Source organism: Scophthalmus maximus, chromosome 11 (genome assembly GCF_022379125.1).
Source record: "Scophthalmus maximus strain ysfricsl-2021 chromosome 11, ASM2237912v1, whole genome shotgun sequence".
NCBI lineage: Eukaryota > Metazoa > Chordata > Actinopteri > Pleuronectiformes > Scophthalmidae > Scophthalmus > Scophthalmus maximus.
This window is the reverse complement of record NC_061525.1, coordinates 12,732,921-12,760,467: the sequence shown is the minus strand read 5'-3', so window position 1 is coordinate 12,760,467 and position 27,547 is coordinate 12,732,921. Positions and strand designations below refer to the sequence as shown.

The 27,547-nt window shown below is 43.7% G+C and overlaps 3 protein-coding genes across 5 annotated transcripts; 1 reads left to right on the top strand and 2 right to left on the bottom strand.

Moving 5' to 3' along the window:
• Nucleotides 1-3,887: 3,887 nt before the first annotated feature.
• Nucleotides 3,888-6,519, bottom strand: snrpa (small nuclear ribonucleoprotein polypeptide A). 2 transcript variants are annotated; one of them, XM_035622647.2, is made up of 7 exons: nt 6,422-6,519; nt 6,004-6,135; nt 5,736-5,908; nt 5,330-5,500; nt 4,757-4,933; nt 4,565-4,650; nt 3,888-4,474 (listed from the first exon to the last, which is right to left on the bottom strand). In XM_035622647.2, the coding sequence occupies exons 2-7, from the start codon at nt 6,074-6,076 to the stop codon at nt 4,315-4,317; spliced, it is 840 nt and encodes a 279-aa protein (XP_035478540.1). In that variant the 5' UTR covers nt 6,077-6,135; nt 6,422-6,519; the 3' UTR covers nt 3,888-4,314. The 2 variants fall into 2 exon arrangements, with proteins under 2 accessions (XP_035478540.1, XP_035478541.1); XM_035622648.2 differs by having other exon boundaries at nt 6,004-6,087; nt 6,422-6,486.
• Nucleotides 6,520-7,069: 550 nt separating this feature from the next.
• c11h19orf54 (chromosome 11 C19orf54 homolog) lies at nt 7,070-10,967 on the top strand. Of its 2 annotated transcripts, none has more exons than XM_035622644.2 (7): nt 7,070-7,199; nt 7,471-7,673; nt 8,888-8,956; nt 9,150-9,274; nt 9,550-9,679; nt 9,811-9,881; nt 10,159-10,967. In XM_035622644.2, the coding sequence occupies exons 2-7, from the start codon at nt 7,486-7,488 to the stop codon at nt 10,491-10,493; spliced, it is 918 nt and encodes a 305-aa protein (XP_035478537.1). In that variant the 5' UTR covers nt 7,070-7,199; nt 7,471-7,485; the 3' UTR covers nt 10,494-10,967. The 2 variants fall into 2 exon arrangements, with proteins under 2 accessions (XP_035478537.1, XP_035478538.1); XM_035622645.2 differs by having other exon boundaries at nt 7,096-7,195.
• A 120-nt stretch (nt 10,968-11,087) lies between these two features.
• On the bottom strand, nt 11,088-27,420 carry itpkcb (inositol-trisphosphate 3-kinase Cb). The gene is made up of 8 exons (XM_035622642.2): nt 27,175-27,420; nt 23,917-25,220; nt 15,728-15,827; nt 15,035-15,248; nt 14,290-14,494; nt 13,658-13,759; nt 13,375-13,446; nt 11,088-13,220 (listed from the first exon to the last, which is right to left on the bottom strand). Exons 2-8 carry the CDS (start codon nt 25,042-25,044, stop codon nt 13,011-13,013), a joined length of 2,031 nt encoding a protein of 676 aa, XP_035478535.1. The 5' UTR covers nt 25,045-25,220; nt 27,175-27,420; the 3' UTR covers nt 11,088-13,010.
• Between the last annotated feature and the right edge of the window lie 127 nt (nt 27,421-27,547).

Here is a 27,547-nt window from a genome sequence, read left to right as displayed (position 1 = left end):
CACACAAACCCCCCCCCCCCCCCCCCCCCCCCCCCCCCCCCCCTCCCCCCGGCCACACGGCACACAAACACACTACCCCTGCGCTATACTCCTTCCACCACCTGCGTTAAGAGGCTTTAAAGGTCCAATCTGCCGTTTCACTTGACTTGAACTCTCATCCCAATTAGCGGTCACACTATCTCCTTCTTCATACGATGTCTCTCTTCAAACCTGATTCACGCACTGGAACAAAAAAAAAAGATCTGGAAAAGACACGAGAATATCATCTATGTTCACCCTCTATTTCGTGGTGAGTGTGGGTGGAAGCGGCCACCAAAGTTGCGTGTCTTCTGCGCAATGATTTCACTTTGCGCTCGTCTTCGTCCAAGCGGCTGGCTCGTCATTTGTCAACCCGATACGGAGCCGGCGGCGACAGACTAAGTGTGGGAAACAATGAGAGGGAGAGGGAGAGGGAGAGGGGAAGAGAGCACGGAGGGTGTGTCCTGAGGCAGGGTATGTCCGTCTTTCAGCTCTCGTCTGGATGGTTCCCAGCGCGCACCAGCCGTCTCATCCCTCTCTCCCTCCCTCTCTCTCCATACACTCGGCGTCACCTGTGGACCAACCCAAAACCTTCTATGTCACATTTACGCACGGGATTAATCCTGAATGCGCTTCGTGTCGCACCTCTCCTCCCTGGGTGTTCTATTTCCTCGCCACCTTTTTGTGGCACCTCGCCGGTCCCTCTCCTCCGGTTTCACTTCAAAGTCCCGCTGTGCCAATTCACCGCCTTCACAGTTCTGCTCGGGCTCAAGTGGCCTCTGGACGTTTCTGTTGGCAGACTGTGAAGATGACCCTCTCCGCCATTCCAGTGTCGCTCTGCTGATGCAATGGAAGTTGTTTACCGAAAAAAGAAGAAAGGGAACACGTTTACGATGAAACTTGTTTGGGCAGCTGCAGTGCGCACGTGGCACTAAAAGGATAAACGCATAGGCATAAACTGAGGATTGTGGGGTGCAGTGGCATTTTTTAAATAACTGCACCAGTCACATGGCAAATTTTCCACATGTGAACACCAGCGCTCGTCTTGTTGGACCCGAGCCCTCCACACAATGTACCTTTTTTATCGGGGGAAATCTAATGAGATTCGGCCTCCCCCCCTTCCTCCTCTTCCTCCAACTTCTGGTCTATCACAGTCTTGTTGCACAAGAGCCCCCCTGACAACCGCTGGCGTTTCCGCGGCCCGGCGCTCTGCAGTGACCCCGGAGCAGAACAGAGGGCTCTTGAGGAGCAGGAGCGTTGATTTGCATAGAGGAGCAGTGACCTCCAAACATGAGCTGCATTCTAACCAAAGATCCGGAAACCTCATGACACCACTGGGTCTGCTCAGAGGCTGCTGTGCTAGTGTCACCTGAGGAAGAGAGAGAGAGAGAGAGAGAGAGAGAGAGAGACACACACACACACACACACACGCGCGCGCGCGGCCCCTGCTCTCTCCGGGTCTCACTGTGTAAATGAAAGTGTTGGGTGTTTGGCACCATCTAACGGTCACATGCTTTCCTCTGGGCACAAGTTGAAGACGTAAAGCTTATTGATCTCCACATAAAGCCTTTGAGGACTTGGCTTCAAATCATGAATAGTATGCAAAAAATCTATGTGACTGACAAGGGCCAAAAAACTGAATCTGTTTCAAATGTTTCTAAAGCCTACATGGAAAGATGTGGCATCAGATGTATCTAACTGAATCCCATCCACTTACAACCAGTGAGAAAAGTACAGAAGATGAAAAACTAACTTTGGCAGAAGACAATGCTCTCCTGTAGGATCCGATCACCCTCAAGAAGCTGATTGAGAAAATTAGACCTGCAAACAAAAAAATGCAAACAAATGTCTTTTTCCAACAGCTCTCTAAAGAAACAACCTTCATCTCTGTGGTCTAAAGTAAAAGACACATTGTGTGTTAAGGCAACATCCCTGGTTTGATTGAAGCTGAAACTTAAGTGAAATACAGGCAAAACTTTTAATCAACAATTATATTTTTCACTTATTAACCCCCCCCCCCCCTTAGTGGCTAAAAGCCTCTACACATGGCATTGACTGCATCAGACACAAACTATAATGATCTTCGTCAAATGACACACTATGTGACAGCAGCAACTTTTAAGTAAAGAAACCAGACAGTCCTTCCTTCTTATCATGAGGCCTGTATGAACTCAGATATTGATGATTTTGACATTTGGGATGTTTTGGTTTATCTCAAAAATCCCATGGGATGAGTATAAATTGCCTTTTAATCCCTGCAACTGAAACTCACTGTGTCGGTGAATGGGAGGGCACCGGCGGCGCCCTGGTTGCTAAGGTCAGCACTTTCTCAAGGCAAAATAAGGGAGTGTGGAAAGGCTTGGGAAACTGCAGAAGAATGTGCATTTCTGTGTACACTGTTGGGCTGACCTGAAGACAATTACTCAGGGCACAGTTTAAGTCCACAACACAGGGAGGCCCTGTGTGTGCATGGCCACTGTTGATAGCATGAGTCTAAATTAAGCTTTTCAGGCCTAATTCACACATCACTCCGGCCCGCTCTCATGAATCCAGCCTTTTTTTTGGGGGGGGGGGGGGGGGGGGGGGGGGGGGGGGCGTCCCCAAATGGCATGTAATTACTCTGCAAACCTTGAGCGTCTGAGGACTGTGAGGGGCCTCAGAGGATGTGCTGTAAAACATACAGTAGGCATTTACTAATTGGCAAACAGAGACAATGTGGACATTCATTAGATATTTGTTGGAACACCAAATTTTTCAAATACAATCATTATAAAAGGCAGCCTACAAAATAATTAGGTACTTTGTCAGTAAATGTTATGCTGCTGATAAATGCTTAATTTGTTGCCAAGGTGAAATCAACTCAAACATTTATAGATTGTATGTTAATGCTTCAGTCAATATTGTTTTTCCTTGAAAATATTTGAATTTTTTATTTAAGTAAAATTCTGAAAACAGGTCTCTAATGTGAGTATTTTCACTATGTGGTATCTGAATACTTGAAGGCACCACTGGCTGCAGCTTTACTCCCCTTTACTTTTAATGATCTGTATGCATCAGTGAAATGTGTTAACATGTAAACCTGACCAACTCGCAAAGCTATTAAACCACAGACAGTCTAATATCGTAGAATCAGAATTTCTACAGGTGCATTGCCAGCATTGAAAAATAAAAATCATTTCCCTAGTTCTCATCATATGAAATCCAATAAAGCTGTCAGGGAAGCAGCACCTGCTCAAATTAAATGACACGCTAGTTAGTTTAATGATTAATTAATCATTGCGTTTTGTCTGAGGCCAAGGAATTAAATTTTCAATAGAATATCCATTTGTGGAGAATGTGGGCAACTGGCAGTCAGAACTGTGTACCATGTAACATCAGCATCCTGAGACGGAGTCTGACTTAAGACCTATTGTTGACCTTTCTCTCTCCCCTAACATTTTCCCTTTTGAGCTCCACTGCTGCACCATCAGCTTTATTCTACACAGGGCTGTGAGTTGGACGCTTTATAAATCCAAGCAAATGCTAGACCACAAGTAATTCCCCCCCCCCGATATCCAATACTCTGTGGTAGAAGCTTTGTTGAAAAGAATATCTCCTGGTTGTAGTTTTTGGTTGGAACAAATGCCAACAGGCCTGCAGGCTTCCATAGCAAAATGATTTAAATATTCTGCAGTAACCTGCCAACGCAGGGGTGTTGAAGCAGGGGTAGTGGGCACAAATTCAAATGAACAATAAGAATTATTTATCAGCTGGGCTGCTCAAAAACAACTTAACCCTTCCATCCCTTTATCCATCTGCTTCTATAGAACATACCTCAATTTCAGGGGTAAAAATCACACTGCAACATAAGCTCATGCAAGACAAGAGAGGACATTCTCAAAGAAAACGTTTAATTATAAAAAAGAAAAAGCTCCAGGTACAGTGTCTGGTAGAACAGACTCTGGGTGCAATGCTTAATGACAAACAGTTAAAAATAGAGTACAACACATCAAGTTGCTGGTCGATTTGAGTATAAAGCCAAATGAAATTCATTTGTAAAAAAATCCTATCAAGGGATGCAGAACTCAACTTCGGTGAATTCCCCCGATTTTAGGTCAAGACTTTTGTAGCACAATGAAACACAGCAACTTGATAGTGATAAAGTATACTTACATGTAATCCTGGAAGAAGAAAAATAATTCAGGCTGCACTGTACATTTCTAAAATAGTTTTCATGTTGGGTCACTGTAGGTTCATTCGTTAAAAAAGACCTGTGTGTCTGTCTGTGTGAGAGAAAACAACCAGTTCTAAGAAAGGTTATTTCTTTGCGAATGAGATCTTCATGGCGTTCGCTTGTGTGATCTTAAAGCCTTGCAGTGCATCACGCGCAGCTCCGGCCTGCACTTCATTCTCAAACTCCACAAAGGCGATGTCGTGGCGACCAGGGACCAGACGCACCTCCTTGAACCCAGGGAACCTAAACACACCACAACACAGTCAGGTTAAGCCTTGAACTAATACATTTAAAATACTATGAATGTAACGCAGATAATGGGTTGGTACTGACTGGTTGAAGAGCATCGAGAGCATGAGTTCGTTCGTCTCTTCTGGCAGGTTGGTGAGGAAGAGGATGTGATTGGGTGGATTTTCGGCCTGTGAGGATAAAGGCCAGCAGAGGTCAGAATACAACCAACCAAATGGTAACATTATTTATTTGAAGAAATGATAACATGCTAAATGTGAAGGAAGGACACACTACCTGGGGAGGCATTTGTCCAGGCATTTGTCCGGGCATCATCTGACCAGGAGGCATGGCACCAGGGGGCATCTGACCAGGTGCCATCCCCGGAGGAGGCATCATGCCAGGAGGGGGCATGTAGGGCGGCTGGCCTGGTATGTGCATCATGCGTGGAGCCTGGCTCATGGGAGGCATTCCCTAAAGAGTGAAGTACAAGAGTGACAAGCATGTCCAGTTTACTTTGTTGCAAGAAAATGGAGGAGTTGGCTTTAATTCGAATGTCCATCTTCTCTTTCAGCACGGTGACACAGTAAGTAAGTAACTACATTTTGTCTCTTAATTAAAGCTCATATTGTTTTAAATTCATTATTCACTCATATTGGTCCTTAAGTAATTCTCACTCTGGTTTCATGATTTTTCTTCAGATCAAATAAATGAGACAAGAATCGTCTTTCCTGTAGGGAAAAAAAGCTAATCTATTTTAAATATTTTACTACTCTGTCCCTATTCATAGTCGGGGTCACTAGTGAATAGTTAATAAGATTGTGCATGATAAGCTAAATGTAAAATATGGTAAATATTAATTGTACATACAGGCATGGCAGCAGGTACCCCAGCGACCATGGGTGCAGCTCCCGGTACACCTTTCTTAGCTCCTGCTGCATCTGGAACCTTGATCTTTTTCTCTTTTTTGCGGTCACGCTCCACATAGGTCCCCTTCATTTTAGCTATGATGTCAGAGTCCTGCTTGGCGTACTGGATACGCTGTAGGGAGAGACAGGGGGGTGGTGTAGAAAATAGTTTCAGGGTTTACTTGAATGGAATTTGAATGGAATTAAAAACAGGTTTTTTTTTCAGCCTGCGCACAGTACTAAAGACATGTTCAAAAGTGATATGATTAACAGCCTTTTCGTGAGGAAGTTACATGTAATAGATGTTTCTATATTGTGATATTCAAGTTGTCTTCTGTGATCTGGTGTTCACTGTGTGGTCAACCTACCATGGGTTTGTCATAGAAAGGGAATCCCTGCATGGATCTCAGAGCATTGGAAGCGCTGTTCACCTCCTTGAAGATCACAAAGGCCTGACCCTTCATCTTAAGGTTTCGCGCGACCAAGATGTCCAAAATCTGGCCGAATTGCGAGAAGATGGCGTACAGAGACTTTTTGAGCTCTGCGGGAGAACAAACAAACAAGACAAACTTGAGTTGATATAGTTTGACAGTGAACTGGACTAGAGAGCCTGGACGGTGAGGGTCACACACTCACCATCCTTCTTGATCTTCTCATTCAAGTTGTTGATGTAGATCGTGTGGTTAAGCCGGACGTCCGTTGTGGCCATCTTCCAAACTTCTGACGGGCGGATGGATAAACGAAACAAAAACAACCCGTGGACTTTTCCTTTTAAACGAACACAAGTGTCGATTACTGTTTAACCGCTGAGTAGCTAACGAGCTAACGTTAGCAGTTAGCAAAAAAACGCTAATAACGTGGGGGGTGGATAACCGTTAGCCTAAAAGCTAGCTACTACAGCTAACGTTATTCAGTCAATACATTCATCTATCGTTTACTCCTGGTTCCCCACGTGATACATACAAACACCCACATCGAACGAACGTATGTGCGACATATATCCAAAAATCGGCGTCTAAGCTCTCGATGTTGAAAGTACAAATGTTCAACTCACCCCGAATCGTTGAATGAAAGTCCCGGCCTTCACAAATCCCGTTCTCGCGTTAGAGCGACGCAGACGTAGTTTCCGGTCTTTTCTGCGACCAATCAAATTTGACATCGGACGTTTTTTTTTAACCACAGTTGCTCCATTTTATAGCTGCTGTGGACTAACCATAGATGAGGCCACATTGAAGAAAGGAAGTCGGACGTTACAAATACACAGAGAGAGAGACAGTTTGACAGCACAATGTGGTGCAACGCTTCAGTAGTTACTTGGACACATATGAAGCGACTTTCCTGGTTATATTATCAACAACATAGAGTCATGAAATGATAACTTCATGAGGTCCATGACCCAGAGACGCAACATGACCATAAAGAGACACAAAACAACTACAAAAAGACTACAAAGGCCACACAAAGACACACAACGGCCATGAGGAAACACAGTAGTGGTGGATGACATTTTGATTTGGTTAATTAAAACCATATCTGCTGGTCTGTGTCGCATTTTTAAACAAGGGATGGATTCAATCTGAGACTATAATGAAAGAGAAAAACTTCAAGTGGTTTTTTTCTACTCTTACTCTTGTTATATCAATCTTATATTCAGGGATTAATATGATTATGTTGATTAATTTTGTTTATTCATGCACTGCACCCAAGATGCACCAGGGGGCGGTGTGAGCGTTTACTGTTGGTGTTTCGATCCGCAAATGGAGACGAGAAAGTAGCGGCAGTCCCTTCTGACAAATATGGACAGAACCATAGAAACCAGAGCCACAGAGTAGGTAAGAGAGTGGGGGTCGCTGCTGAATATAGCAAATTAATCGCTGTGATCGATCGCAGGTTACAGCAGAGGAGTTTGTAATCTCTGTTTCTATCCAAACGACATTCAGCACCTCGTCAAGAGAACTTAAAAGGTCGTTTTCCGCCTCGGTTGTGAGCCACTAGCTAACTGCGCAGAGGTTGTGTTGGTTGTTGATATGTTACAGTGTATTGGATTTCTTTTGCAAAATTGCACCGAATACTCACCATGCCTCCCCTCATACTCGTCTCAAGCCAGGGGGGAGCTGTATGAACATGTCGGTGAAGTGCTCCCTGCCTCGTCCACCTCCTCCTCCGGCCCAGGGTCCACCTCCTCCTCATCTTCCTCCTGCCTCAGCAGACAGGAAGAAGCTGTACCAGACTCTGGCCGGCAGCAGGAGTCCTGTGGAGGGGGACAACACGGAGGCCTGCGCACTGCTCAGTCAGAGGGAGGACAGGTGGGAGCCACTGTCTCTTTGTTTCTCCAACATTTAACCTGAACATTGGTTTATTTGGACCACGCCCAGTGTAGTCTGGATAATCACCAACAACGAGACTTTCCATAACCATCAAAAATAACTCATATTAGTGATAATTAACCAATTAAAGTTGGATGTAAAATGTTTTCCAACACAACTCTGTCCATCCATCGTCTACAGCTTAATCCACTAAAGGGTGGTGGGGGGGCTGGAGCCAATCCCAGCTCACATTGGGCGAGAGGCGGGGTGCACAGGTCGCCAGCCTGTCGCAGGGCCACATACAGAGACAAAAACTGATTCACTCTCACACCTAGGGTCAATTTACCTAACCCCATTCTGGATGTCTTTGGACTGTGGGAGGAAGCCAGAGAACCCAGAGAGAACCCACGCATACACGGGGAGATCATGCAAACTCCGCACAGAAAGGCACTGGTTAGTTTTTAGCCGGGACTCGAACTCAGAACCTTCTTGCTGTGAGGTGACGGAGCTAACCACTGCACCACCGTGCAGCCCACTCAACTTTGTATTAAGATGAATTTAGTTTTGCACATTGGTGCCACATATTGATTCTCCCGAGTGTCACGTCACTTATTCAATAGCTATTAACAGTGCGGTGGCTTCTACAGTGTCGTCCCCCTTTCCCCCCCACTTTCTTTTCTCCTTCTCACCGAGTTCACCGCGTCTTTCTGAGTTCTGTCATTTCTGCACATGCATCTGATTCGAAGTGAGCCCATTGCAATATTTTCCATATCCAGCTGTTTGCTTGCTTGTTCTCATCGCCTCAGTACATTTGAAACTAATTTAGTCAAAATGTTGGCAATTTGAAAGGGACTCCAGGAATCTGGATTTTTTTTTCTTTCGGTGTTACTTAAATCCTAAACCTAAACCTGCAAAAGTGCAGTTTACTGACAGTAAACTGGCTCATGATCTTTAAACTGAAAAGTTTTCCCGATATTTTGTCCACCCCACTTACCCACTACTTACATAAGGCCGATAGATACATTGAAACGTACTGTCAACAAAAAGTAAACATGAGCTACACAAAGAAAATATTTATTTTAGGGCTGTTGAAACTAAGCTGTGATAGATTGTACTTTTGTACCAAACAGGCGGTGAACTTTGTAAAAGGCTGACAACACAGTGGTTCTCATATATATTCATGTTGACTGTTGTTGTGGGGTTTTGTGCTTCAGTTTTAGGAAGGACCTGCAGTGGATCCTGGTGAACACATACGTGCCTTCTCTAATCCAAGATGGTCCACAGTAAGTCAGTGAACTTGTCAATCTAATACTTTTCAAGTGACAGTTTCCTGAGAAAGCACTTGTATAACACAAATACCACACGTGCTGTATGTAAAATCGGCCATTGTGTTAACGGTTTGACCTGGATGGTTTGTGTTTAAGTCATTAAACATGACATATTTGCCAGGGTGTGACTTTGTCATTTACTTTTCAGGTGTGGTCTGGTGGCTCTGTGGATGGCTGCTCACCTCCGACAGCCACAGCTGAGTGTCGACATGGAAGCCGTGGTGCAGACAGCGCTGAGCCGGGGATACACAGCACAGGGTGAAATGTTTTCAGGTAAAAAAACATTTGTAAACTGTTTTGGTCCAGTCTCTTTAAACAAAATGAGGAGTCAGAGCAAAGAGTTGCATGTGTCACTCTTGGATGGAGCACAGCGGATGTTTTCTGAGCTCTGTATCCTTGTCAAAGACTGAATAAATAACATGGCATCAGTAGGTGTCACAAGAAGTGCAAATATGACATTTAGCTCCAGGGGCCAGATGCAGGATGTAATTTATAGTTGTGTAATTTGTATAACCGCACAGATCTCACACTGTGTTTATTTTTCTCAGCTAACAACATGGCCTTGCTGGCAGAAGAGGTTTGTGGCTGTAAGGCAAAACTGCTGTCTGGAGGTTTGAGTGGTAACAATGCTGCAACCGTCATCACACACCTGTGGGGGAGACAGCCTGTTCTCGTCCCGTATCCTGGAGCCAAGCAAAACTTATTAATATGTGCAATGAACTCAAAAGCCCAGTATCAATCGGGCTGTGCTACAGTTCACATGAGAAAATATTTCAATGTAGAATTCTTTGACAGTACTGTGTGGTCAGATATGACGAGGACTTCAACCATGAGCCATGTCAGCGTAGCGGCCACAGGGCGCACTGGGCTGTTGCCTCAGGTAATACTGGGTTGTTTTGTAAATGTGGTTCAGAAAAGCAAAGCTTATTGTGAAACCCTGTGTTACTGTATGTAACAAATTTTTACTGTACTGGAATCTGTAATAGATCCAGCTAATCTGGAGGGCTAAGTCTTCATGGTAACTTAAGTCTGACTTATTCAAACCACCTTTATTAAACAGAATCTCCTGAAAATAAGACTGGTTTAAATGGTAATCTTGCATTATGACACGCCTCGAGCTCTGTACATCGCAGAGTTACCGCATCTTTTCGTTCCAGGTGTCCTCCTCGGGTTGGATCAGGGGAGTGTGAGTGAAGAGCACCGTAGGCCTGTTCCCAGTCTTCCCTGGCTTTACCTGCCTGGCGACACCAGTTTCCCTTGTCCCATCAGCAGCACAGGGCTCAGAGAGGTTTACGTCCTGGCTAAGCAGGGTAAAAGTCTACGCTACCAGCTGTGGAGCTTGGACAGCTTAGCTCAGAGCAACAAGCAACTGAGGACGATGGGCCCTCAGAGAGCTAATGACGGGGTCCAGTATGTGGTTCCTCAAGGAGGTGTGGAGGCCGGGCTGGCTGGACAGGCAGTGCTGCTCCACACAAGGACACAGGAGCAATAATATGAGTGATGCTGCTGCTGCCCACAAGGACCTGCAGCTTAAACCATGGATGCAAGATGCAATTGAGAACAGACAGGGAACAATCCAAGTAATAATTTTATTTCATCACAGTGGATTCCTATGGTGCAGTGCGTGATCCTACAGATATGGATGTATGAACATTCTCATTTTAGCTTGACTACCATATACTTGAATTTATCCAACTGTGCTTTGAAAAAGGCTTCAAAAGGGAATTTGAAAAATTGAAGATACGGTATGTGAAACAATTTTGATGTGGCAAAATGTGTCGTAATAGCAAGTATAAATGGTCACAACGGCGTAGATTCTGCGTCAATCTAAAGCAAAAGTATAAACCAGACTGAAAGGGCAAAGACATTTCCAATTGTGTTGTTTTCATGGAGAGTTTCTTTTCTGTGTTGCAGGTTTACAATATCATGAATTTTCCTCAGAGTAAATGGAATATATTCACACAAATGGTTTGAATTCTTCATTTCATATTTTGGCATTTCAATCCACTGCCTACTTCTACATGTATTTCAAAGAACTGTGGTCTGAGTTGTGTGTTGGGGTGACAGAGAAAACAAGAACAAACTCTGAAAATCATTTCCAGTTTATTGCAATCCACGACCTTCTGGACAAAGCAGGGATTTATTAACAATTTTCACCAGCCTGTGTTTTACAACTTTAAAATGCGCTGCCTTCAATGATACAAAATGTGGCTATGAGTCCAGTTTTCTTACTAATAAAGCAGCACCCAGTCTGAAAAGTCAACGGGTTGCCATTTTACAAATATATAGGATTTTTGGGTAAAGAAAAATAATACTTTGTAAACATTGCTCCTCCTCTCTCCCTGTATGTATATTATACAGAGATGGAAAAACTTGTTTCCTGAATTTAAATTCCAATTTCATGAAGTCAAACGTTTGTTGCACTCATGTAGACAATTTGTGTGCCAAGTCAACCGCAGACATGTGCACACATGCGCACACGCACACACACTTAAACAGTGCTGCCTGACAGCGGAAGGACATCTGGAAGACTGAAGGCTGTTATGTTCTACGACCTGCTGCATTCCAGTCAGGGAATCATATGATCATAAGAACTGCAGTAAGTATAACATGCTGTAAACTCTTTGTCTTGTGTACAAAATTCAAACCTGTTGAGTTTAGCAAAATAAGGTTTAGACCATCCTCGTGTTTAAAGCTGATATTCTTGTATTCAACCATAGATCATTCTTTGAACCATTAGACGCTCAAATTTCCCAAGTTTCACGATAACGTACCAGTCGGTACGCGAGTGAAATCTCATGAAAAGTCTGAATGGACTGATCAGTTTAATCAGGTAATTCCAGTTTCATTTCACCCTCAACACTCCCTGCTTTACTGTAAAACTCCCTGCAAATCTAAAGCAACACTGTCCGGAGAGAATCGAGAGATAACACCAAATTAAATCCACGTTAAACGGATGAATGTGTGCGGCTGTAAACCCAGTACTTGACTGCTGCTTCCCATTTTAAGACACAGAGAGGCACTGCTTGATTTGTTCAATGGCTTTGTGAGGATCCTTAGTGCAACAAATTCCACATAAACATGCCAAGCTGATTAATGTGCACTTGCTAAAAAAAAAAGCTTTCACTGCATAATCATACAAAAATTCAATACTTTGAGTTTGTATTAGAAGCTAAACCATGGAAATAGATGTTAAATCAGTTTATACTTGGGTGAACTCTTTGGAAGAAAAACAGCAGGAGTCCACTGCACTGGAATGATCAAACAGCTCTTTCTTTGAAAATTCTAGGCACAAGAATTGTACAAACAAGGTAAGGAGGTTATACAAAAGGCAATTTTTCTTTTTAAATAATATTGTATTTACACACCGCGTTATTTAACACATGGTCTGACCAGTGTTTTAGTGTTGCTGTATAGTTAAACATCATAACAATAGTAAAACTCCCTGTACCAAACTCCTCCAAAGCTGCGTAAAAAAGGTAAAAAAAGAGGAAAAGATTTACACCATGATCAAATTCATTGCTGTCAGAGTGCTCTGAGTAACTCGAACCAGCAGAGGGAGCTGGTGAGGGGGAGACATTAATGTTAAATGTGTCATTGCAGGAAATAGTGACTGTCAGAGGTCCATGAATTCAGACGACAGTATTCTCACAGTCACAGAGACAAAGTCTGCATTCAATTCTCCCTCTTTCTCTTATCACTACCTTACCTACCAACTGATCGCAGGTCATCTGTCTCTAAGTTCCACAAATGGAGCATAGTGCACAATATCGGCCTTTGGCATCAGCCACTCTGCAATAGAACTCCTGTGCTTGCTTTGCCTCCTCTTCTTAAACAGGTACAAGTGGATAAAGACACCTTGATCATGGTGTGGGTCTCGGAGAAAAAAACAATCAGACTCATCTAATCATTCCTCTGTCAGTCTTTCATTTTCATTCCCCTGATCTTGTATCTCTTTCACCATCTGGACACGGACCACTCTCTCATTACAGTCTTCTGAGACTCCCTCTCAAGGTGTCTGAGGGAGCATACTGCTGAAAATGTCTATGAGGTTGTCCAATCCCCACAGGTAGCCGTCCTCCCTGTTGCCCTCTACCCAGGGAGTTCTGTGGTCCAGGGTCTGAGGTTCTGTCAGCGGAACAGTCTTCCCGAAGTCGATCATCCACACTCTGGCCTTCCCAGAGGCGTCGTGCACAAACAGCAGAGAGCTGCCCACAACCTGCCATGGAGAAACCGGTGAGACTGGTGATCTTAGGCGTGTGAGCAATTACACGCAGAAGCATAAGGCAGGATAATATCACAAATCTTCCAGGTCAGCCAACAGGTTTGTTCAGAAGTCGTGCAAACGGAATGTGTGTGTCAGTGTTTCTCACCTCGTGTGTCCTGAAGAAGTGTGACTGCTCAAGGACTGAGCAGAGGTCCACCAACTGCTGCAGGTAGATTTTCTAAGAAAAAGAGAAAAATAAAGATGTGTGTGGTGTCAGAACATTAGTCCCATTTTACCCATCATAATCAACACTATAAAAACATTTTAGGGTTAAGGGGAGCCATCTCATGGGAAAAAATATCACTCACTTATATTTTCTTTTAAAAACAATTCTTGCTCTATTGTAATAATATATAAATATTAATACTGGCATTGAACTTGTAACATACCAGAATCTGAGTATTGCCATCAACAAAGTCCTTCAAGGCCTGCATCACCTGCTCCCTGTGCTTCGTCTTCTTAAAATTGGTGTTACAAGTTCCGTCGGCTTTCTGTTGGATAAAAACAAAACAAAAGAACAAACATAAGATACTCTACCATCTTGTTCTTCACTCCCTTTATAAGTTTTCATGAACTACATGTGGACAATTTAATCCAGCTGTTTCGTTACAGCTTCCTGAAACAAGTACATTTTCTAGAGTTGTGGTTTTGAAAAACTCGGACCCACAAGTATTAAAATGACAGCGACAGTGCTGCAGTCAGCTGGTGTTCTATGGGAAATACAGCATGAGATCAGACGTTTTTATTCATGGTTGAAGAATTTGCAGATCTACAATAATTGGTACGACCCAACGGCGAGCGCTGGATTTATTTTTTAGACCAGAATGTCGCCTTTATGGCTGCACATCCAGCCCAAAACTTCAATAGACTGTGTTTTCCCCTTTCACTTCAGTGTGTGTGGTCTATCCTGTTAACATACTGATAAATATTTACTCCCACTGTTGGTTTACTTGGTGTAGAAACTATTTGTTCCATTTGGTAACACTGACTGCTGCAGCCAGGCTGCTGGAGGACCTCTGACCTTAATGCCTTCGATGCGGAAGCCCATAGTGGCTGTAGAGCTGAGCGTCTCCCTCCACTGCATGTATCTGGGTTTGAGGACACCCTGCTGGGCCCTCTCCTGCTCTGTGGGGGCCCCGGGCTCCACTGCAACCATCTTCTCATACATGTCCTTCCGCAAACGAGGACGCTCTCTGGCTTTTAGCAGCTCCTCCTCCAAGTATGTCCTGAAAAAGAAAAAGGGTTGATATTTTACTTTTTAAAATCTTTATTATTAATCATTTCATCCTCCCTAATTTTTTCTGTATGATTTTACAGTGCACTTCCATTCCTGTAAAGTACTTTGTTTACTACAAATACAGCTAGTTTTATTGTATGAGTATGAAAAGCTGCTTTCAGATATGCACTAAAGTCAGGACATTTTCCTGGGGCTGCATTAAAGAACTCAAATGTCCACAAATGTTGGTCCGCACATTTTCCCAAAAGTTCTCCTTCCAGCCCATGTCTTGCCTCCTAACGCCACAAAATGTTCCTGCTGTTGTGAACGCGCCTGACAATTTTATGGACATTTTTCCAGAGTTCTTGTCTGAAAACCGCTATAGAGAGGCAGTAAAGTGGGAGTAACCCATGTTAAGACCTATACGTGTATAAAGGTTAATTTTTTAAAGGCTCACTTTATCTCCCAAAAACATTAGATAAGCTCTGATAAACTGTCTTCTGTGGTCATAAAATGTTTGTTATATAATTACATTTTCTTACAGTCTTACCTGCTGCCCATCTTACAGTCCATGATGGAGGGTGAGTCAAAGTCAGCCAGCAGGTCATCCATCAGGTTATAGTCCTCCTCGTCTCTCTGTACAACACCGTAATAACCAGGCACATGGGGGCGCAGAGTGTCCTTCATCAGCTTCTGTAGGCACTGCTGCTCACACTCACAGAATCGCTTCAACAAGCGTCCGTACTCCCCAGCTTGGAAGTTACCTGGGAGAAGGAGACAGAAGGACGATTAAGGGAATAGTTTTACATTTTGTGAGTAGTACACTTATTTATCATCTGGCTGGGAGTTAGACGAGAGGGTCAATACCTCTCGTTTATACGGAAGCTGGAGCCAGGGGTTGGTTTGCTCAGAAAGGTCATTACACTTTTTCAGATTAAACAAAAGATATATAATGTCTGAATCAGTGAGCTTTAAAAGGTGCTGGTGGTGCAGGGAGGTTCTTGTTTCCTTTGGATAGAGCCAAGCTGTTTCTTTTTTTTTTTCTAAGCTAAGCTACCTGGCTGTTGGCTGTAACCTAATATTAAACAAAATAACATGAGTGGTATCAATCTCCTCTCTCAACCCTCTGGCAAAACAGCAAATAAGTGTATTTCCCCAAAAACTATTTCTTAAACAAATTAAGAATGAAGAATAAAACCTGCAGCATATTATGCAGAGGCAGTTACACTGTATTTATTCATACCTGCATGGCCAGCTAGCTGCACCCACGGGTAACGCTTCTTGAAGGACACGACGAAGGGGGAACAGTGGACCATGGTCTTCAACTTCTGCCACGACCTATTCTGGAAAAACAAACAAACACAAAGAACTTCATCCTCTTGTGAAAAATGCGAAGCCCCGAATGACCAACCTAAGGGTTTATGTTCTGTCAAGCAAAGCACTGAGCCAAATACAGGCCAAAAGTGATTATTCATTAAAGGAAAACACACCCTGCAGAATACACATACCCACACACACACCAGTAGACATTGGACAGTTCCTCCCCTTTACCCAAGGTTGTGTCCAGGTGCACAACCTACGTGACAAAGCCCATTCATGAAACATTTACCAAAGCCATCCCTGTGGTGTCGTAAAACAGACCCTTACTGTCTGAAATCGTGAGCGAGTGAGTGTGTCAATATATATTAAGGTCCCCACAAGTCCAGACTACTTTTTGGTTGAGGTCACAATTGCGTCAGTGTTAGGGTCAGGATTGGGTCAAAGTAGAGGTTAAGTTAGGGAATAGTCAGTGCATTACGTCAATGACTTGTCCCCACGGGGATAGAGAAACTAACAGCTGTGTGTGTGTGTGTGTGCGTGTGTGTGTGTGTGTGTCTGTGTGTGTCTGTTTGTAATAGTAATCAGTGTTGGGAAACACCTTACAAGAACAGTGTGCAACGACAGCTTTGACGCAAGCAATCTGAGAGGAACACGACATTGATGGATTAGAACGTACTTGTGTGTGTGTAGTGTATATGTGTCAGGTTTGTTTGTGTGTGTGTGTGTGTGTGTGTGTGTGTGTGAGTGTGTGTAGTGTACGTGTGTGTGGGAAATCACAACAAATGGACAGCCAGTTTAGGATGTCGGTGTGTTACATTACAGTGGATATAACCAAAAGACAAATGATGTGACTGATATTTCTCTGGAGTTCTTCTCAATTTGCACTTTTGTCTAATCATTCCTTCAGTTAGGTTTTTTTCCTACCATATACAAATAAATGTTAAACACGAAAACACAGGATGAAAAACTAAAACAAAACAAGAAGTAAGAAAAGAGTGTGACAGATGCAGAACAGGTTAGCTCGAGTAATACAATGCAGGGACCAGAAGCAATAATCATAAATTAATCTTTTTACAACTGAATAGCTTCTGTGAATAACTGCCCGGTCTATCTCTGCCATGTTTACTTGTCGGCCTATCTCTGCTCTCCTCACTTGCATTCTTTCCACAGCTGCTCCGTTGAAACTATGCCACAACAAAACACAGGGGTAATGCAGGAATATACAAGCAGCAGAGAGTTCCCAGAAGGAGAACAAAAACAAAGACAGGGATTTAGTTTAAGGAGTGTTGTTTTGTAACTCATGAGTTTAAAAGGTCTTGAAAGACAATCAATCAATTTCTGACTATGAGTCAGAAAGACACAAAATAATCTGCTGAAGCCATTTGAGATTAACAGAATTTCTATGTATTAAACTCTTAAAAATTAAAACTAAAAATGTGCTATTCAAAATGACTAGTTTGATTGTTTTTTATTTAGACTGGATTATCAATGTTATAGAAAAAAAACTTTTACCCTTGTTATGTACTTCTATGGACAAAACTTTTAAAAAGATTACCACTAGAAAACATGCTCAAGAAAATCCCACGCAAAATCTTTCAACGTGATACATGTGATTAGTCTTCATTACAGACGGCCTGTGTTGAAATAATGAGGGTTTGGAATCTATTAGAATCAGAATCCGACTTTCTAACTGCAATCAATGGCTCTGATCGTCTTATGACGGGAAACTGTGTATGACAGGTTTGTGCTTCGACGCAGCTGGTCATTGTCAGGATGTCAGAGAGACACAAGTGTAGGGGAGTGATGAAAGTGAATACGTGACCTTCAGTCGTTCGCATCAACAGATTGACCCCGACATTACCTCCGCCACCTCCGGGCAAAGAACAGTGACGAAACACACGTGCAGCTTCTGCATTTCGCCCAAACGTACGTGGAAGCCACAATTTGCAACATGACAAATATGCCTCTGGCACATTTCGACATGTTTGACTAATCATACCTGATGCACGTTTTGATCCGAGAGCCTTGAAGACTCACCAATGTGTCCAGGAGTTGAAATGGACAATTATTTTGGAGACAAAATTCAACTGTCTCCTCTGGTTTTGATTGAGTTTGGGACGAGACAAGTATCCAACATTGACCGTAAACTCTTGGGAGGCGGAAATGTATCAGCTGGAATTAATTTATCCTAATGTTCCTGTTTATTACGAGACAACAACAAGTCTCCCTCCAAACTTATCCCACGTTGTGTAAGGTTCATAACACAGGAGTGTTGAAGACAGCATGACGACTCAGCTGGTGCTCTGAAAAGAGGAGAACATGTCTACGTGCTCACAGTGAGTCGGACAGCCTGTTCAAAAGAATTAGATATTATACTTGACTGTGAGGACACATTTCAGCTGTCCTTTCTAGAGCCGAATCAATAAGTCAGATAATAAATCAGAAATAATCAACAACTATCGTGATACTCGGATGCAACTTTTCAGGTTTAAATATCCCAAATTAACTTTTCCAGTTTGAATTTGTTGCCTTTTTCTATCATAAATTTTTAGGAAACCGAGTATAATTTGGTTTAATTCTATATACAGTAAGATAAATGACAACATCACTCTAGGTTCTGATAAGTGACGATGATGAACGTGTGAAATAAAATTACATTTTACCCATGCTTACCCATTAGACCATTAACACCAGTTTATTTCTATTCAACTATTATTAGCAGCACCTGTCCTCAGCCTCTCTTCTGTCACTTCTTTTATTAACATGCCACCAGGCTCCCTCTCTCTCCTGCTTCAAGCTGACAGTTTAATGTGCAGTTGCCTCTGTGGGGTCAAACACATCTGTGTAATAATACCCGTCACAGAGCTAATACTGCTAATGTTTTATGGAAAAAGTCCTTGCTCCTTCAGTTTAAACGGTTCTGTTGTCTCTTTCCGTGTCTCCATCCCACACACAGTCCGACCTTCACCCTCTCTGCTTTCTCTCTTATATAACACACAGCAGAGCTTCATTTTGTCACTCTTTGTTTTCTAAGCTTGACGTTGATTAATGATTTCTCTCCTTTCTCAAATTATTCATATTTTTTTAATGGCAGTGGACGTCCCTCGACTGCTTGCTTATCCCACTTTAACCCAATCAAACGTCGACATTTTGTCCTCGCAACAGAATTCTCTCCCGTTTTCTTTACTGCCACCAGGCCCCCGCCAGACCTTTCCTTTATGTTGTGGTTGGAATGCTTGGAATGTTTCTAGTGCTCATCACGAAGAAACACACGCACACACTTCTCTGCTGGGGTCCCTCTGTTCACATGACAACAACAATGATCACACTCACTGGAAGAAGTCACACAGATCACGAGATGCGACCTTTCCCACACACACACACACACACACACACACACACACACACACACACACACACACACACACACACACACACACACACACACACACACACACACACACACACACACACACACACACACACACACACACACACACACACACACACACACACACACACACACACACCAATCTAGCCTTCCTTCACTGATGTAAGTGGTGGTGGTAGTGAGGAAAAATCTGCCAGATGACGACTACATATTGTAATAGCAACAACACAATGGAATATTAAACACATTACATTTGAATACCCAAATCTGTCATAATCTTACATGACCTATCCTCATAGCTTTCGGACAACGCACATTGTTAGTACAGTGAACACATTCGACGGTGTAGGTTCTTGCCACTTTCCATTTCTTACCTGGCAGATACAGCAATAGTGGAGGAGGAGGCAGACGCCGACAACGGCGAACACAGCCCCGGAGACGAAGCGAGAACACAGCCAGCACAAAATACTCTGCACCATCAGTGCAGGGTCTCCCCAGACCAGCACCACAAGGGAGGTGTGCCTCCCCGTTGGCCTCAGAGCCTTCACAGCCATCACTTGCCTTCTTTCACAGACTCCGCTGTTAGCTCCTGGCCAATGTGATGTCTTTTTTCTCGTTATTTGGCGTCAGTCGGTCCAAAAACCCTTGTTGTATAAGCATTCGCACTCACACTGACGCTCTGTTCTGCTCTACAACCTCTTTTCTTTTGTCATCCACATACACGATTTCTCCTCTTTCAACATCCTGTCCCTCCCCCCATAACCTTTCTCAATACTTGATCATCCTCTTTGCTGTCGTCAAGCATATCCATGTACATACACAGTCCTAAAGCTGCCCTTGCTTAAAGTAGACCTTGTTCGTTTTACTTCCTCCCTGTACGCATTCACTCTCTCGCACTGGACGTACAGGAGGTGTCATCATTTTCTCCTCAGTCTAGCCATTGTTGTCCCCTCCTCTCTATTACCCCTATCCCCACAGGGCCTATTACGAGGCCCACGCTGAGCCAATCTCAAGCCCTGACAGATTCGTGACTGACTGGCAGCATGGGGGTGGGGTAAGGACAATAGGCCTTCCCACGTGCTCCCAGTGCTGGCTCTCCTTTTCCTGCATGACAAATTCCTCAGTCCTATGTAACCTCCAGGTGTGTGCGTGTGCGTGTGTGTTTCTTTGTGCGTGCGTGTGTGTGTCACAAAGCAGAACCTGTCAGACAACTATCATCTGGAGTGACTATCCACCGAGGGTGTTTTCAGGTACTGTCTGTCAGAGCTCTTCTTCTCAAAAGTAGCAAATATCAAACCGCATCCTTTCATCCTTTCCCCTCAACCTCAACTTTAGCTCAGCTGTGGTGGTTCACTGAACATGCAGAAGATGGCACCCTGGAGGATCTTCCTCAGAAAAATTAAGCAATTAAGTGAAAATCTGTATTCTCAGTCAGTGTCATCTTTCAAGTCCCTTCTAAAAATGTATTTCTACTGCAAAGCCTTTCCTGGTTTTACCTGAGCTATTTGTTCATTTTAATCATTTTCAATTGATTTGTAATCTTGCTTATTGTGAAGCACTTTGTTACTGTGTTTTAAAAACGAATGTTCTGAATGAATTTGTTGTATGACAACAATAGTTAACTGTGAGTTTTGTGTGCATGTTATTGATTTGTACTGTCAGACTGTAGAAATTATGTAGCTTTCAAATATGGGACAGAACTTATATATAACAGAAATGGGATTCAGAAAGCAAACAGCACAGTGTATTTGTGCTCATGGCTTTATTATTTATTTTTTTGCCTATTAACATTGAATCATGGATTTTGTGTGTGTGCGCTGTGGGAGTGGTGTGTGGGAATTTGAACAATGAGTGGCATGGAAAACACATCTGCAATTGTGGCTCATGTGAATACGCGTGTACAAATAACAATCATCATGTGAACGGCTACGTGTTCAAACTTTGAGTATGTTTTCGTCTGCCCGTGTTCTATCTTCTGTCAGCTTACCCTGATTTTCCTCTTGTTTTCTGTTCCACTGCATGTCTCATGACGTCTCAGGGGAAAATATTAAGCTTTTGTGCAAGGCTGAATCTGGAGGGGGGGGCATCTGAGTTTCTCATATGAGAGTAATCTGATGATAAGATATGAAATAATATTTGCAGAAATTCTGTACAAATTCCTCCTAAATTTACATCGAATGACATTCAAATGCCAGGGACAGAATAGATACTGTGTGTGATATTGAGAGAACAAGACAAGGAGGGAGAGGGGAAAAAAAGTACCATATATGGTAAAGACGTCACCTAGCAACCGGCCCTCCTTTCAGCCCAATTTTCCATGACACACACTCAACTCTGAATGCTAAATGGAATCGCTGCTTGTGTGTATTTGTGTGTCAGTGCATGCATGTGTGAGCAAGTATCTGCTCACATCACCGAGTGTACAAAATGTAACTGGTTTGGCTGGGAGCTGAGAGCATGGCCCGGGTTTTTTAAAGCCAATGAAATCGACACACACGTACACCTAATATTAATTACCGTAAAACTAACAGAGCTCTTACACAACCATGAGCGGACAAAACGTGCCCATTAAAAACCAGCTCTTATCAGAAACCACAGTCGAGCGTCATCCTGTACGTTACAACAGCTCAAGTGCAACTCCTCAGGTTGCTCATTTCCTGGCCCTCACACTAATAGACAGGAAATTACATTGTCCACTGACCTGCTGATTCAGATTAACATTACTGAGACTGCCCAGCCAATCGCCTCAGTTTGCCATGTGGAGAAATGTGTCTTTGAACACGACAGACGTTTGTTCTCATAGCTGGATAATTCATTTTCATCAGCTGCAATCGAAAATCCATGAATCCTCCAACATTACAACAGTGAAAAGGGGAAATATGATATTACTCAAATGTGGAAAGGACAATATCTTTGGAAACGAATAAAGGGACCTAATTAATATGGGAGAAGTGTTGAAAGCTGTGTAGTGCTCGTTGATGGGTTGATTAATCGAAAGGATAATATTCAGCGGCTATTTTGATGATTGACCAGTTGTTTCGATTTTTTTAAGCAAAACCCCATAATATTCTCTCATTCCACCTTTAACAAATAAAGGCTTCGCTGCTTTTCTCTTTTGTAATAGTATATAAATATCTTAGTATAATGCATGTGTAATTTTTCCTTACATTCTGTGGTTTCTGATTTTGCTTGTTGTGGTAGATGTTAGGATTGTGTCATTCTCTTATGTGATGTGTGATCTGACTCATTTTGAAGAAGAGACAGCAGTAAATCAGTTGACACTTAGTGGCCTCTCTTCACTCCACAGTGATCATAAAGAGCGCAGAGTTCAGTGCAGCTGTCAGAGAGAGAGTTACATGTGTTTCTCTGCGTCATGTCCTTTTCTTTCCAATTGGAAATAAGGCGTAAATCACCAAACGGGTGGAACGTCTGCTGTGGAAAAATAGCTGGGGCTAGATCATTAAACAATATGCATGCTTGCAATTTCTGCTAGGTGTGAATGGCGAGCAGTCTGCTGAACATCTTTCAACATGTACACTCTGTGACATGGCACTAGCAGCGGACATGGACTTTCAGGATTGACACACTGACGAGTATAGAGGTGGAGACCGTCTCCAGTGGACACATCCTGTTTTTAAGACATGCCTCATTCCAAGCATTTCTAGTCACAGGGCATCAAAGCTTTCTGACTCATAGGCAACTTCCGACATGGAAACTTGGAACTGCACCTCATGCCTGAAGGAGAAAAAACCCTTAAACCTCTGGGGCACTCTGATAGCCTTCGTTTAGGCAAATTATAAATTGCTGAGGTAGCAACTGTAATGGGATGACAAACGGGCATTCAGCTATCGGTTATACGGTCCTACGGCTGAGCTCATCAGGGCCTTGTGATCATGAGCCATGGGAGTTGAGTGTCACAGAAGGGGCAGAAGATCAGATCCAGTTTCCTCCAGTGTGTTTTCAATTTGTCAATATCATGTTCCACTCGTCGGAGCCGTGGGAGTCCAACTATAACGACTTTGTTTGAACCACTCATAAGGCAAATTATTTTTTAAAAAACAAAAAAACAAGCGAGACACAAGATGTGTTTCTAAACATCCCGATTTACTTCAAAGATCATGTACCTGAAAATATCTATTTGACAGAGTTGCTGACTGTACTTCAGCCTGGTGGCGTGACCAACGGCTGCGTGACTGGTCTGTGTCCACTGACCGACGGGTGTGAGGCTCATTGTGCAACATCCATTTGTCTGAAGTAAACATGGAAATGCATGTGTGCGTCTTCACGCTCCTCTGAGGTATCTGATGACCCAACGTGCCTGGTACAGGACATACTGTTGACCTGCATGTGGCCACTAAGAAGTGAGAAATGTGTGTGTGTGCAACATCCAAATCCATTTTTACTTTACATCATTTTAAGCAGCGTAGTAATTTTGCATCTGACTCTATGGTTTCTCCAGGTGAGGAACGGCCCTGAATCCTCCCTCTGCTATTGTACACAATCAGACGTGCATATTTTCATTTACCATTTTTGGCAGCCAAAGCAGTGAGACCATTTCTTTTTTTTGTGAGAGTACAGTTGTAATATTTTTTAAATAAATACACTGTGAACGAAACACATGCAAGATCGTCTTTGTGACGTTAAACAACTGAAGTGCAAAGGTGATTTCAAACAATACAAGGTATATATGTATATCAGAGAACACAAGAAGGGCCACTCACCCCTGTCCCGTCGTCCGGGCTACACAGGGAGCGGGCCGGAGACAGACTGGACTCGAGGTCGCTGCCGGTGAAGTCGTCCTCCGACTCGTCGAAGGACGAGGCCGAGGACAGGCCGACGGACGAGCAGTTGGACAGCTTCCTCGGGGAGCGCATCAGGGCCGGAGACCCTCCGCAGCCGCTGTCCGAGCAGGGAGACTCGTCCTCGGCGTGAGGGTCGAGGCTGGAGCTGAGCTCCGCGGAGGCGGTCCACTGCGAGCGGGCCGGGCTCGGGTCGCGGGTGATGATGAGTTTCGGTATGGTTCCTGCGAACCGGCGGCCTGCTGGGGGGCTGCAGGGGCCCCGCTCGGGCTCACTGTCCACCACGCAGCCGTTCTTCTGGTCCGCGGTCGCCTCGGGCGGACACGGAGCTCCGCCGCGCTCCGTTTTGGTCGCGCTAGTCTCCGTGCGCTCGTCCGGTTCCGGCAGTCCGCTGCCCAGGGGCCGGTCCGAGGGAAAGCTCGACAAAGTCCGCTCGGTGTCTGGGTCGGAGGTGAGCGGCGGGGCTGCGGTCAGACTCGACACCTTAGCCTCGGACACGAGACGACCCCGGCCGTTTCCCCCCAGTGGCGGATCTTCCATGGCCCTCGCCGGGGGACCCGAGGCATTGTCCTCCCGCGCGGTCTTCGGAACCTCGCCGCCCGCGCCGCTGTCTTCACCGGCCCGCTGGTCCGGCCCAGACGCATCGGAGGAGCCCGCCGTTGCCTCTCCGGTCACGACGTGCCGGGCGGTTTCGGTGTCTTCATCTGGGCCGGATGGCGTCTCGAAACGACGCGGGGCTGCTCGGGGCTCCGCACCCGCCGACACAGCCTCGTCCCTCGGCAACTTCCCTACTCTGTGGTCGCGGCGCCTCGCTGGAGCGCCGCTTCCGCAGCCGAAATCTGCTTCTGTTTGGCTGGAGTCCCGCTTTCTCCGTCCCAGACACGACAGCACCTTACTTTTCATCGGGTTCCGGTTCAACTGGTCGCCTCGTCGCTTCTCCCCGCTTCTGAATCTGCGGATGCGGAGTCGCCGGGCTGTGTCGCCCGCTCTCCACTCGGCTCTGCCCGGGGCGGCGGTGCTGCGAGACAGACCCGAGCGCGTTTGGCCCATCCCTCATGCCGTAGTAGTAACAGTGATCCCGGACACGCCTTCACACGCCGATTTTGGGAATATTTGAGACCAAATCGACCAGGACTCCTGATTTGTACAGCAAACCATTCGTATTGTCGTCCATGTGAAATCTTAAAGTGGTCCGGCCCTTTTCTCCAAGTAGGCAGTGTTCATATCTGTGAGAAACAAACGAAGGATGAATCATTTAGTAAACAATTTAGTGACACAGCTGCCTGCTATAACAATATATCCATCACAATGAGCCCTATCTTAAACTCCATTAATCACACTGATTATGTAATCATTAACAGCACACACAACGCGCAAGCAAATTCCCAATAGCCCCAGTAAAACACTGTTATTTGTTCAGTAATTCAGATTAATCTGTTATGTATCAGCTCCGACAGCCATGTCTTGGAAGTGGGGTTTGGACATAAACAGACATGGAGAAAGTCAAAGTCGGTATATTCACTGAAAAATATGAAGTGAGGAGTGTTTTTAATATAACAGTATTTTTTTTTATATTTCTTACTGTCCTTTCTGCTTTTATTCTTTATATGTTAACAGAGTGTTGTACTTTGAGAGCAAAGATTAACCGGAGTCAAATTCCTTATAAAGCTGATTCTAATTCTGATTCTGATTCTGATTCTGATTACAGGAAAGTAAGAAAGGTATCAGGTCTTATACTGCCCTCCTGTGTCTGGACACTGTATCCTTTTCCGAGTACGCTTCTTGTATAATAATTAATTATTTCAAATTAATTCATTAATTAATTTAAACCACAATGATCATATGTATAGTATATGGTTTCATTAAAAACGGGTACACTGGGCATAACATATGGTCAACACAAAAGCATATTGTATAATAAAGAGATAATCAATAGTCAAATATATGAGCACCGTAGATACAAATACCAGATAACTGTTCTCTTGTTCTTTTCACCCCAACATTTGCATGTTAACACAAAACTGCTGTGAAATAGCAGCGCCTCTCGTGTTAAAGACACATTTTATAATTTTACAAGATATGCAGTGTGGCATCCGCAAAAAAAAGGAAAAGGGATTCTACGTTAGACACAGTGAGCCACTGAGTGTGATTCACTGTCATTTACTGTGACAGTTCTGCCGTCACCCTGCTGTCAGGAAGGAATGCGCACATAAAGGAAATGAGACAGGAAGGATCACAATGGAAAGAACAGCTCATCGTGTACCACAAAACACACACACACACACAAGTACATTCTTTTGTAATGCAGAATAATAAATCATAAAACATAATGACTCACACGGGAGTGACCGCCTAACGGTTCTACGCCATGCTTACTTCGTTTCAAATTTAAGATACTTTATATCACTCCACTACTTTCCAGAGGAAAGAATTGTCCTTTTTACTCCACCACAATCATCCGACAGCTGTGGTTACTTTGAAGTTTGACATTTTCCATCCAGAACATATGAGCAGATCGTAGAGATATGTATTGTTATACTACTCAAATAGTTCAAACTTTATCCATCTCAACCAGCTAAAACTTCAAAATGCACCACAGTGTATCAGGGAAATGCTATAAGCCAGCGATTTCATTCTGTTGCCAATGAGTGCTTTTGAAAATTCACGTACATTTTGCTGATAGTACTTCTGTAGTTGTTCTTATTATGAATGCAAAACTTTTACTTGTAATGGAGTATTTTGTTAAGATTTTATTTAGATCTCTCAACATATACCCACAACAACAAACCAAAAACCCACAACTATATAAAGTAACTAAAACAAAAACAATAAAATAAAACAACATACATTCACCCCAAACACCAAACAAACAAGCTCGACCTCAGTATCTTCACATCTGATCATACACCATAATTATTTTAATAATGTACCATTTGTCTCTATCAACTACACCCATATTCTATCCTTCATCAACAGAAACTTCAAACATAATTAGGAGTTGGACTATGGAGTAATTTTAAAGTGCCATTGGTAGCCTGGTGAGTAAAAGATATCAGCACGTATTTCACCATTGCTCGATTTATGTAATAATGCCTGATGTATTTCAGGTGATGATCAACATTTGGACAACTGATCAATAACTGGACAAAAAGGAAAGGAAATTAAAAAAAAACAACTTACCAGATAGATCACGAGTTCCTGCTCTGGTGCCCGTGAAGCAGCTGTTGAACCCGGCAGGGATGTAGAGGGTTCTAATGCACAGCGGGGCGTGAGGGGTGTGCAGCGCTGCTGTCGTGTAGCATCAGCATGTGGTTGAGGTAAAAGAGGAAACTCTTTTCAAAACCATTCAGGGGCGGTGTCACTGTCACTGCCACCCACTCCTGAAGCTGCTCGAACCGGCATGCGGTACTTACGAAGTGGCCTACACAACTGGCAACCAAGCAACATGTGAAATTACAAAGCTACATTTTGACAAACAACCCGTTGTGTTGGATTTAAACGTGTTGCCTTCAGGTGCTCTCCGAAATGTCGACTCCGTATATTCGTAGTACAT

Coding starts and splice junctions, on each gene's coding strand:
- snrpa (XM_035622647.2), bottom strand. CDS start 6,076: ATGGCCACAACGGACGTCCGGCTTAACCACACGATCTACATCAACAAC. Junction 4,934..5,329: donor GGGTACCTGCTGCCATGCCT/GTATGTACAATT, acceptor TTCACTCTTTAG/GGAATGCCTCCCATGAGCCA. Junction 4,475..4,564: donor CTCTCGATGCTCTTCAACCA/GTCAGTACCAAC, acceptor TGGTGTGTTTAG/GTTCCCTGGGTTCAAGGAGG.
- c11h19orf54 (XM_035622644.2), top strand. CDS start 7,486: ATGAACATGTCGGTGAAGTGCTCCCTGCCTCGTCCACCTCCTCCTCCG. Junction 8,957..9,149: donor CTAATCCAAGATGGTCCACA/GTAAGTCAGTGA, acceptor TTTACTTTTCAG/GTGTGGTCTGGTGGCTCTGT. Junction 9,882..10,158: donor GCACTGGGCTGTTGCCTCAG/GTAATACTGGGT, acceptor TTTTCGTTCCAG/GTGTCCTCCTCGGGTTGGAT.
- itpkcb (XM_035622642.2), bottom strand. CDS start 25,044: ATGGGCCAAACGCGCTCGGGTCTGTCTCGCAGCACCGCCGCCCCGGGC. Junction 14,495..15,034: donor GACTGTAAGATGGGCAGCAG/GTAAGACTGTAA, acceptor TTTCTTTTTCAG/GACATACTTGGAGGAGGAGC. Junction 13,760..14,289: donor TCCGCATCGAAGGCATTAAG/GTCAGAGGTCCT, acceptor TTTATCCAACAG/AAAGCCGACGGAACTTGTAA.